Source organism: Chrysochloris asiatica, unplaced genomic scaffold, assembly GCF_000296735.1.
Source record: "Chrysochloris asiatica unplaced genomic scaffold, ChrAsi1.0 scaffold00078, whole genome shotgun sequence".
Classification (NCBI taxonomy): Eukaryota; Metazoa; Chordata; class Mammalia; order Afrosoricida; family Chrysochloridae; genus Chrysochloris; species Chrysochloris asiatica.
Window position 1 is genome coordinate 2,165,144 of NW_006408596.1, and position 12,493 is coordinate 2,177,636.

General features: G+C 42.1%; 1 protein-coding gene across 1 annotated transcript in view; it reads right to left on the minus strand.

The window, feature by feature from the left end:
* Positions 1–5,788: 5,788 nt before the first annotated feature.
* Positions 5,789–12,493, minus strand: part of CCDC62 (coiled-coil domain containing 62) — a 41,745-nt gene continuing 35,040 nt past the window's right edge. Inside the window, exon 11 of the mRNA XM_006865483.1 lies at positions 5,789–5,974. Coding sequence (XP_006865545.1) covers positions 5,789–5,974 — 186 coding nt within the window. The remainder of the gene's footprint in view (positions 5,975–12,493) is intronic.

Below are 12,493 nucleotides of genomic sequence, written 5' to 3' on the forward strand. Positions count from 1 at the left end.
TCTACTATTTAACCAGGGATACAATAGAGGTCTTGGATAGAATGGAAGAAAAATGTAGAACAAAATCGAAATTCCTAAAAAGACTAGATGTACTATACTGATACAGACTAAAGGAATTCCCAGGACTATCATCGATGATACTTTTTAAACTTGGAACTTAGTCATTGTTAGAAGTCATCTTTCAGTCAAATAGCAGACTGGCTTATGAAATTAACATAATCACCCTTGAGTAATGAGCTCATTTAAACAATGAGACCAAATTGTCAACAGTTACCTAAAATCACAGACGACATGTCAAGGAGGGGAAGGGAAGCTAGATCAATGGAAATAGTACCAACAGAAGGGAAATAATGAGAATGCTGACACATTGTAAAAACTGTAATAATGTCATAGAACCATCTGCCTAAAAGCTATTAAATAAGAACCAAGTTTGCTGTGTAAACTTACACCAAAAACATAATATTTAACAAAGAGAAAGTTCCACTTTTCCACTAGACCTTGTTGAAGTCCCTCATATATAATAGGGTACCACATGGACCTTTCAGCACTTTGCGAGGCTTTTCATTTAATGGATCTTAGAAATATTTCCACATCCAAGGCCGTCCTCATTCTGTTTCCTGGCTAAGTAATATTCCGTTGTGTGGATGTCCAATAGCGTATTCACTCAGGCCTGCTAGGCTGGACATTTGGTTGGTTCTTACCTTTTGCTGATATAAACAATGCTACAATGAAACACTCATCATTTTATAGGCCTACAGACTGATCTGTAAGGGAAAGTGTCTGAAGAGACCTTCTGGCCACAGGGTCAGTGTGTGAGTTTTGGAAGACACGTTCAGCTGCCCTGGCAGAAAGCGTGACTCATCCTACCCCCACCCCACAGCCATGCCAGATCCTGTTTTGATTACATCCTCTGAAATAGGCCACTGGTCTGTAGAAGTGGATGGCTAAACTTGCGTGGAGCAGACAGGCTGCTCTGATCTTTGCCCTGTTCCACTACTGCCAAGCATTAAGGTTGTCCCACAAAACTGTCTCCTAGTTCTGTATCTAGAGATACCCGGTTCAGAATAAATAGGGAGGTTTGTACAAAGCTTGTTGCCAAGTATATTTCTGGTAATTAAATTCCATTTTCCCAACATGTTTAGGACGTGTTCATCAATCCATTGGAAAACACATTACATCTGGAGCCAGTGTTTCTTCTAGCTAAATGATTACCTGGTTCTAGCTGTAGGATGCTGAGCTGATTCACTTTTCATCACTTGCCAAGTGAAAGGCTAGAATTGGAGCTCTCTTCAGGGTCTTTCTAGCTCAAAAACTCTTACACTCTTTGCAGCAGCCTCGATTGGCTTTAGTATATTCACAGTCTGTACTGGGGTCACTGCCTGTGTCTGCACTCTTCCTATCAGTTCATTTCAACGACTTAGTGACCATGGTCTGTGTTATGTCCTGTGCTGTACAGCGAGGGACCCACGTGGAAGAAACAGGTGCCTCAAAGTGTTTAATGTGGAGCGGGGACATGTATGTAATCAACATCACATGCAGAGACAGGCACACCTATCATGGAACAGGGACATGTACATGATCAACCATAACATGCTGTGATAAGCAAGTATGCAGTGGAATGGGTAACATGTATGTAAACAGCCATCATTTAGGATAGGTCCACTGATGGTAACATACACACACACTGTGGGGACAAAAATGAGGGAGTTATTGCTTTCATCTTTGACAGGAATTCTATGTCAGTCCTAAAAAGAAGATGCTAAGAGAGGAGCTGGAAGCCCTGAGTATGAGGAGTCTGTCAGACCTAATATGCTGATAAGCACTTCGGCTACAACACCTGCATCGAATACATGGATCTGCTCCAAAAGAACAATCTGAGCATAATGTGCATTCTGTGTTTGCTTACGTGTGAGTTTGTCCATGAAAAATACCAGGTGAGCTGAGTTAAGTAAGGCTCCATCCCCCCCCACCACCACCACCACCCACTCTCTGGCTACCTGGACTCCATCATCTGCTGACCACACCCATCCATCCACACCTGTGTTTACAGCTTGCCATCGATTTCAGAAAACTCTTCCCCTAGCACTTCATTGTAACTCCTAGGCTGCAACCCATAGGCAAGCTTCAGGTCCCTTCCAGGGTGAAGCCCCATATGTATCATTGTATTTGTGTGTTTCTTAACAATTTAATATGTGGAAACAAACCTCCTACTGTTTTTATTACATTCCTAGCTCTGTTTTGTTTGTTTTTTAATGTGGCACTGGTGCACTTTTTCCCTGTTATGTCCCTAACCCCATTCATCTTATAAGTTTTGTGGTTTTTATTGTGATTTTGCATGGCATGGTGATCTTCAGGAACCAATTTGTCAATGGTATAGCAGGACTAACAGTGTTTTTCAAAACATCAAAGTTGTTATATAACACACGCTCTTCTTTATGAATGCACTAAATAACCTAGCAGCTGTTGGAATTCCCTGTGATTCTGAGATTGTTGTTGTCAGCTTTGACTTGTAGTGACCCTATGCAAAACAAAATGAACCACTGCCTAGTCTTGTGTCATCCTCACAACTGTTGTTACATTTGAGCTCATTGTTGTTGATTCTGAGGTAGTGATTAGTATAAATGCTATTTCCAGGTATCTGCAATAACTGTGATGTGATATGAAGCAATCTGTGGTTTCTACTGGTGACGTCACATGTATTACATACTACCAGTGTTTACTTGTTACAATCATAATGGAAACCACACAAACCCACTGCCATCAAGCCAATTCCGACTCACAGTGACCCTTAGGACAGAGCTGGGTTTCTGAGCATTTCTCCTGCTTAGAGCTTCTCAGATATAAATCTGTACAGACGCCGACTGCCCTATCTTTGTCTCTTGAAGCAGCTGATGGATTTGATCCACCAACTCGCAGTTCAATGCTTAACCCATTATGTAAAGGACTCCTTTTCATAATGGAAATGCAAATCTTCAATTTGATGTGAAAAATAAACCTACATGTAATTTTTCCCCATTCAAGTTTATGGATCGGCATTATATTACAACAATCTGTAGAAATCTGTGGTAAATCTATGAGATCCATGTTGACAGGAGCCAAGAAGAAATAGGAGTGAAAAGGTTCATTTTGAGGGGTGATAAGAATGTTCTAGAATTGAGAAGAGTAACAGAATCACCATTTTGGTAACATACTAAAAGCCACTGAACTCTATGGTAATGAATTACAGTTCAATAAAAAAATACAATTAAAACAAGTTCTGCCTGGATACGACCAGAGTTTTTGCGTGAGTTTTTTTCCCCAGAGGCAGAGGAAGTAGCTTACTCCCTGAATGCATTTACAGACACAACAGAGCAACAAGAGGGGTTGTCATATAAATAGGTCCCTTTGCCCCAGGTAATTACACTGTTGCTTTAATGCCTCAGACTGCAAAGTCCTTTGAACTACAAGGTTGATGGTTCAAGCTCACCAGCTACTCCTCGGAAACCCTATACAGGGTCACTATGAATCACAATCAACTCTACAGCACTTAACAACAGTAACAACAATCTGATAAAAGGCCCAACTGACATTCTTCTAATCTAAACGCAGGATCAAATTTGACATCTACAAGTGAAACAGCCAGATATGATATTCCTGATAAGACAAACTGTTGTTGTTGTTGTTGTTGTTAGGTGCCATTGAGTCGGTTCCGACCCACAGCGACCCTGGATAGGGTTTCCGAGGAGCAGCTGGTGAGCTTGAACCACCAACCTTGCAGTTCAAACAGCTTTCCAGTCTGGTGCATTAACCCACAGCATCACACCAGGACTCCATACTTGTAGTTGTTGTTGTTAAGTGCCATCGAGTAGGTTCCGACCCATAGCGACCCTGTATAGGGTTTCCGAGGGTGTAAATCCTTACGGGAGTAGAAAGCCTCATCTTTCTCCTGCGGAGCGGCTGGTAGTTTCGAACCGCTGACCTTAAGGTTCACAGCCCGATTCGTAACCACTACGCTACCAGAGCTCCTTTTAGGACTCCATACTAGGGAGCCAAAAAACCCTAAATTGGTCTTGAATTGAATCAAATCCCCAGCTCTGAGCACTAGTTGATAGGAATTTGGGTGGACAGAAGAATGCAGTAATGATACAGGGAGGCCAGAGTCAGCAAATTCCAGAACGTGGGAAATTCTACCAGACAAATAACCCAGTGTTTCATCCACAAGTAAACAGAATTAAAAAAAAAAAAAGACAGCAGGGGGGAAATTATTGATGATTAAAAGAGACTTGAAGAGACATAGCCACATGCAAAGTATGGAGGTTGGTTAGATTCTGATTTGAGCAAACTATAAGAAGGTATTTTTGAGATGACTGGGGAAACTTTACCATGCATGAGCCATTAAATGATATTAAGGAGTTATTGCTAATTTTGTTGGGTATGACAAAGGTTGTTTCTAATAAATCTTAATCAAAAGGGAAATTTATGCTTAGGGAACAGTGACAGTGAGTTTCTGTTAGTGGTGGTAGAAAGACTGGGAAAAGGTTGCAGAACGTGAGGAATGTGAACAATGTCACTGAACTGTGCTCTGAGGAACTGCTGTGACTCTGTTTGTTTGTTGTGTATGTTTCACCACACACACAGCCTACCTGCTGGAGATACAAACTGAACTATTTTAGAGTGAACCGAAATACTGCCTGGGATTTACTTTAAAAGCTTCAGGAAAAGAATGTGGGGGAGGGATAAAACAAAAATAGCAGACAGTTGCTGACAGTAGGTGTCTTGTCTTTCTGCTTCTGCATCATAAAGTTTGCATACTACACATTATAATAAATATATTCCCTATATAAATATTTTCTACTATAAAATGTTTTAAATTTTTTTTTCAAGAGATTTTTTTTTAATGTTTTATTGTGAATTATGTGATAGTTTACATAGGCGAACATTAGTTTTACATTCATCCTATCGTATATTGATTACAATCCCCTCCATGCACCATCAACCAACCAAAGGGTACACCCTGTAAACCTACCTCCCTTCACCCAGGTCATCTGCAAACAGCCCCTCTCCCTCTCTGGGTCTAAAGTTTCCAGCTGCTCCATCTCGCCACATCATCGTCTAAAGAGATTTTTTAAAGTGTTGAAGAGCAGAGATATCAGCTTGAGGACTAAGGTGTGCCTGACTCAAGCCATGGTATTTTCAAAACCTCATATGCATGTGAAAGTTGGACAGTGAAATAAGGAAGACTGTAGAAGAATTGATGCTTTTGAGTTGTGGTGTTGGAGGAGAATATTGAAAGTGCATGGGCTGCCAAAAGAACCAAGAGATCTGTGTTAGAAAACGTGCAGCCAGAGCATTCCTTGGAGGCCAGGATGGCTAGACTTCGTCTCTCATACTTTGGACATATTGTCAGGAGGGACCAGTCACTGGAGAAGGATATCATGTTTGGTAAGGTGGAGGGTCAGAGGAGAAGAAAAAGACCCCCAGAGAGATGGACTGACAAAGTGGCAGCATCAATGGGCTCAAGCGTGGCAACAGTAGTGAGGATGGCCCAGGACCCGACAATGTTTCATTGTGTTGTACATAGGGTCTCTATGAGTCGGTACTCACGCGATAGCACCTCACAACAACAACATATGCACGTGCCCCAGGTAGATTACCTAGAAAGAATTTTATAAAAAGCAACCGTTGAGTTTAATTTCTTCCTCCTCCTTAAAACAGGAATGCCTCTCCCCTCTTCTGTTCAAAAAGAAAGAGTTGCCCTATCAATGATATCTGCACACTCGTATCAGCAGGGAATTCTGCTACTACAAACCTAGCACTCAGCGGGGAATTCAGAGAGTACACACTTGATCACCGGGCAGTAAGCACATACATGTTGGTCACCGCTGTTGAGGTTCTCATTGCTGAGAGGCAACAGAGTGCTCAGCTCCAGATCAGACACCATCTGACGGGATTCTGCCAGTAAACGCTGAAGCTTACTTGTGGGAGAAAAATCATCCTGGCAAAAGAACACAAAGCAAGCATTCATGAAAGCAAAAAGCACTGAACACTATTTACAGTAACACTGGCACAGACACAGATGGTAACTACTTGGGAGGCATTTCCTTGCCTTCAGGTATTACAGATAAAAGTAGCACAGCAAATACTAAGATAACCAAGTTCCTCTATTTCTTAGAACTTACCCAGGTAAATAATTTGGCTTAAATAGTAATGACTCCTGATGGCAATTAATAACAGTCACATGACCAGCAATGGACTGTGAACCACAAGATTCACGGTTCAAGCCCGCTTTCGGCTCCCTTAAAGATTTAAGGCCTCAGAAATCCTACACAGGGTTGCTATGAGTCGGAAACCACTGCATGATACTTAACAACAACAATCACACTGATTTTGAAAAAAGTCTCAGGCATTGTTTAGATGAACTTTTCAAGGTCATATGAGTATGTCAAAATACATGAAAAATAGAATGTCTGGCTGAACATTAAAGACTTGTAAGCTTTAACAAATATGTGATCACGCAACCTGAAGACTGTAATCAGGTTAGGTAAGGAGAAGGGATGGAAACAAACACCCCAGGGAGGAAGTGGGATATGGTATTACATGGAGGGAACTGCAATCAGTAAGATGAAACAAAGTGAGTGATTTGTTGAATGTAAAACTGATGATCTGCTCTGTAAACCTTCACCCAATCCACAATGAAGTTTAAAAAAAAATGTAATCAATGTCACTGAAATGTACATGTAGAAATTGTTGAGATGGTATATTCTGCATTGTGTATATTTTCACCAAACTTTTTTTTTTTTAAGTGCTTTAGCTGGTTCTTGTTCAATTTTTTAAATTCTGGGATATGAATTTTTATCCTGAAAATGAGTTGTGGCGAACTATTCGCAAAAGGGCTTAGATTAAATTTATCTTAACTTTCTAATATTCCATGAACAATGATCACAGACTGATCCTTGAATACAGCTGAATGACCCAAGCAAACCCTTTCATGTTCAGAAGACAGGCGTGCTATGTGCAGCGCTGCCTCAGAAAACCCAGCGCCAACACTGAAGAAGGGTCTCTGTGAGCTTAAATGGGCCCTGGGTTTGAGGGCTCTATACAAAGTAACGGCTAGCTTTATACAAATTAACAGTTTTACTGCTATATTACCCATGTGCAATGAACTGCATGATTGAAGAGATTTGTCCATTTATGGCTACAAAGCTATCACCACAATCAAGATCACCTACATAACTCATCGTCCCCCTCATGCCCCCTGAAGTTCCCTTCATGAACTTCCTCCCTCCTGCCCCTCCACAACCATGAATCTGCTGTCACTAGAGTTGAGTTTGCATTTTCTGAAATTTCATATAAACAGATGACAATACAGTAGTTATGTTTGTCTGACTTCTCTTACCCATGTTGTTCTGTGCATAAATAGTTCACTTATTTCTTTTTTAATGCTTGTGAATTATGTGTTAGTTTACATGGGAGAACATCAGCTTTACATTGATCCCTTTGTATATCGTTTCCTTGCCATGGTTACAATCCCTTCCATTCATCATCCATCCACCAAAGGGTATACCCTGCAAGCCTGCCCCACCCCCCAGGCATCCGCATACATCCCCTCTCCCTCTCCGGGTCCAAAGTCCCCAGCTGCTCCATCTCCCCACGTCATCATCTCTGCCTCCATCCCTGGCATCTCTGCTTCTCTGGGTAGGGGTTCCGTTGTCCGCTCTTGTCCTTTGATGGTCCCAAGGACCTCCGCTCCTAGACTGCAAGGTTAATTAGTTCCCTCCCTTTGCCCCAAAACGTCTACCTTTACATTTCCAGCCCTTACAATCAGTCCTGATAACAATTATTTGCTATTGTATCAGTTCACTTATTTTTATTGATGAGATGTATTCCATAATATGGATACTAACATTTGTTTACCCACTCTCCTGTTCAGCATGTTTGAGTTTACGGATTTTTCTTGACTTGATGTGGAGATGTATTAAGCTTCTTTGAGGTTACTGTATATTTTATTAAGTTCTTCCTGTTTTTATGACAGTCTGTTTTACTCTGAGAGCTACCTGACCTCCTAACCACCTGGATCTCTGTTACTAAACTATTCCCTTCGTAGTTATCCTGTTGATAGACTGACATCCCAGATCCTTTCATTTCTATCTTGTAGTTTTGTTCTGCCCTGGACTCTTCCACCTCTGGACTGGTTCTGGGAGATGTTGCTACATATGTCAATCTCTGGTTGTTGTCTGATATTGTTGATTCTCAGTCCAAAGAATTCCCTTTAGTATGTTTTGGAGTGCTGGTGTGACCTTTACAAAATCCCTTAGTATCTGTCTATCCCAAAATGTTTACTTTCACGGCCATAGAGTTCATGGATTTTTAATGACTGCAGTTGCTATGGACATTTCTGTATAGGTCTTTGAGTGGCTGCGTGATTTCCTTTCTCTTGGGTAAATTATTAAGAGTGGAATGGTAATTTACATTTAACTTTTTAAAAAACTATCCAAGTGTTTTCCAAGTGTTGGTACCATGTTACTTTCCCACCACTGAGCATTTAACCACTGTGCCAGCAGGGGTCCTTTTCCAGCCATCCGTGTGTCGACGTTCCAGTTGCTCCAGAATCTCATCAGCACTTGGTGTTGTTGACTGTTCACATTTCAGACGTTCTAATAGGTATAAGGCAGTCTTTCATTGTGGCTTTAGTTGGCATTCCCTGAGCCCTGGTGGCACAGTGAGTTAAGCATTGGACTGCAAACAAATCAAACCTACCAGCTACTCTGTGGGACAAACATGAGGCTGTCTGTTCCTGTCAAGACTTAAGGCCTTAGAAATCCAAGGCAGCCGCAGTCCTGCTTTGTACTATGGGGTCTCTAGGAGTCAGAAATGGCTTGATGGCAGTGAGTAGCAATGACTAACGGAGGGCCCCGTGTGGTACGCATGATTTGTACCTGACTATGAACCGACTCCATGGTACTTAACAACAATAACATGAACCTAAATGCTTTCAGTCCAAACCCACCCATCCATATAAGGGACGACAAACCTGGCGAGCTGCTTCAGTAAAGATTCCTGCTGAGAAAATCCTGTGAAGCAGTTTCTATTTTATAACACCACCTGGAGCTGCCATGAGTCAGAACCGACTCAACGGTAATGCGTTGCCTTTTCGGCTTTTTAACGACAAATGATGTTAGAGTCTTTTCGTGTGCTCATATACCATACACTGACAACTGGGTTTTCAACTGATGAGAGGAGCCCTAGCTGCTTACTTAACCCTATGAGAGACAATTCTTTAGGCATGGCTGCCATGGATACCGCTTGGGATTACTGTGCCTGTTTCACTCCAACTCTGTGCAGTGTTAACAAAGAGAATTAACGGGCCAGCCCTACTGCACCTATCACCTATCTGATCTCATTTAGACCAAGCAACTGTGATGCCACAGAGGATCTTTACCAGAGTCACAGAGCTGAGACCAAGCAGAGCAGGGATTTGAACCAAATCAATCTTATTTCAAAGCCCATGATCTCCCCAAATAACACCCAAATGCTATATGCTGCCTTGAACTTGTTTTATTTGTGAATGAGCTGAGACTAAGATGCTGTTTCTGATGAAGACAGAAGATGGAGGTAAGTCCTCAGAGAAACTCTTGGTGAGTAAGAACAAGGATATTCACCTCTAACACTGAGGAGCAGACACGTGCACAGTGCCTGTCAGCGGGGACTTGAAGCCACGCACTGAGGTTTACTCATTCTACCCCAAACCAAGCAGCCAATAGCAGGTAAAGTGAATCCACTACATCCACATGTACATTTAGAAATTCATAAAACATCGTTATGTGAGCAGCTCTTGAATCGGCACTGCTCATGGCTACCCCATATGCGATGGGATTGGACCACTGTCATCCAGACGGGTTTTAACGGCTGACTGTTCTGCAGTAGATTATCACGCCTTTCTTCTCCTAGTCTGTCTTAGTCTGGAAGCGCTACTGAAATCTATCTGCTCGACATCACAGCAACACACAAGACTCTACTGACAGATGGGTGGCAGCTCTGCATGAGATTCAGCTGGGACTTGAACTTGAGTCTCCTGCATGAAAGGTGAGAATTCTACCACTGAGCCACCACTGCCTGCCCCTCTCTCAGCCTTTCTCTATATGGGATTAACTTTGGAACAGTAGTTAACCAGGGGGTGCCAGGAGGATACAAAGTGGGACTTAGACTTGATCTATAATATTTTATATCCTTACTAGCAAGAGCAGAGCAAATATGGCCAAAATGTAAGCACTTGTTAAATCTGACTGTAGGTACACACACACGTGGTTATAATCTTTATTTTCTGTATGCTTAAAATGTTTGTTAATTTAAACACATCCCATTGATGATTAACTAGAGGGCTTGAGGGAACCTTGCCTACAGCTAAGCTACAGAATGCTGAATGAAAACACACTATGTGCCACGTTGCCTTTGGTGAAATCATAAAATCCCGAGAAGAAAACACTGAGCTTTGGACTGCAACCCCCTCGGAAAGGACAATACAACATGGACCAGCGTGAGGACTCCGCCCAAATTCCACCACAATGAAAAACCTCAAGGTGGTATCTAATCTGTCTAGGTGGGGCTAATGAAAAGAAATGCGGACAGGTCTGTTGTGATACAATAGTAAATAACTGTTACCAGGACTGATGGTGAGGGTTGGAAATGTAAAGGTAGATGTTTTGTGGCAAAAGGATGGGAGTGGTTAACTTTTCAGTCTAGGAGCGGAGGTCCCTGGGACCATCAAGGGAGAAGAAGGGAGAGCAGGACCCTACCCAGAGAAGCAGTGACACCAGAGATGGAGGCAGAGACGATGACATGGAGAGATGGAGCGGCTGGGGACTCTAGACCCAGAGAGGAAGGGGGCTGTGTGCTGACGACCAGAGGGCAATCTTGCGGGGTGTACCATTTGGTTGGTTGATGATTCATGGAGGGGATTGTAACCAAGGTAATGTCATGGAAGGGATTGTAACCAAGGTAATGTAACCATATACGACAGGATGAATGTAAAGCTAATGTTCTCCCATGTAAACTATCACATAGTTCACAATAAAAACATTTTAAAAAACAAAAACAAACACAAGGTGGTGTGTTAGGGATTGAGGCCAGTTTTTCTTTCCCTAAATACAAGGTGCTCAAACTTGGGCACTCATCAGCATCACCTGGAGGCCCTGCCATGCTAGCCAGGCCGCAGCGGAAACTGCGGCTGCCGGTGAGGGCCCAACTCCTTACTTACAGAATCACACTGTGCAAATGAAGCTTTTTAACAATGACATTTGTTGAACTGAAGATTATTACTGCTGTTCCTCATTTTGTATCAAATGCTGCAATTGGCAACCAGGGAATATCTCTGGGTGTTTGTTGTTGTTAGGTGCCATCGAGTCGGTGCTGACTCACAGCGACCTTATGCACAGCAGAACGAAACACTGTCCGATCCTGGGCCAACTTCACTATCGTTACCACGCTTGGTAGACTTAAAATTTGTCTCATAAATCATGTAACCCATAGCCGGCTTAGTTTTGGTAAAGAAATGAACTTACAGAGGGAGGGTACTGGAGTTTAAAAGGAAAATAAAATCTCAGTGTCCTAACAGCTTTTTTTTAAGGAGTGTTGGTGGTACTTTAGGATAAGCATTGGACTACTAACCACAGGGCGGTAGTTCAAACCCACCAGTTGCTCCATGGGAGAAAGATGAGGCTTTCTGATCCCTTAAAGATTTATAGCCTCAAAACCTACATAGGGTTGCTATGGGTTGGAACCCACTCGACAGCGCTGAGTTACAACAAGAAGCTCATTTTAACGCCTCTTTGTAAAAGAAAATCTGTAAAACTCCTCTTTGAAGAAGGAAATATTTTTATGCAGAAAGCCTGAGAAAAAAGTGCTCTATCCTGTAGTTGTGCTGGAGTCTTTTCACCATAAAAATGCTGGAAGCCAAGAGATACACTGTCTCCGGACAACTGTGAGAAGAGCTTTCTTCTGATTCTCTAGTGTGATCCGGAGCCTGCTCTAGCTTTCTCCTCATGGGAATGAGATCTCAATTTGCCCTCCTGGTATCCTGGTAAGTCATGAATGTTAGAGGTTTCTTATATGGTATGTTCCCATTTATGTCATATATTATATACATTCATCAACTTCTCTATCTTTGCAGAGAGAGTTGTCTCTGCATGAGCTCGACAACATGGCAACTGTAGTTCTCTGGAGACTGAAGGAAGAGGTGGCTGGCCACCGTTAATTGGGTGGTATTTTTCTGATGTATGATTCTGTCTACTTTATTTTACAATGAGATACCAAATTGCCATAAAGACAGTACAAGGGGGCTTCAAAAAACCTGTAGAAAAGTTCCACTCTCTTCATTCTTCCATGAGCTATTTAAAGTCCCCTCACACAATCATTTTTGAAAGGAAAAAAAAAAAAAAAAAAAAAAAGATTGGGTCAGATTAATCTTGCAGTTAAGTGTCGCTGAATCGCTTCTGACTCATAGTGACCTTGCATAGGG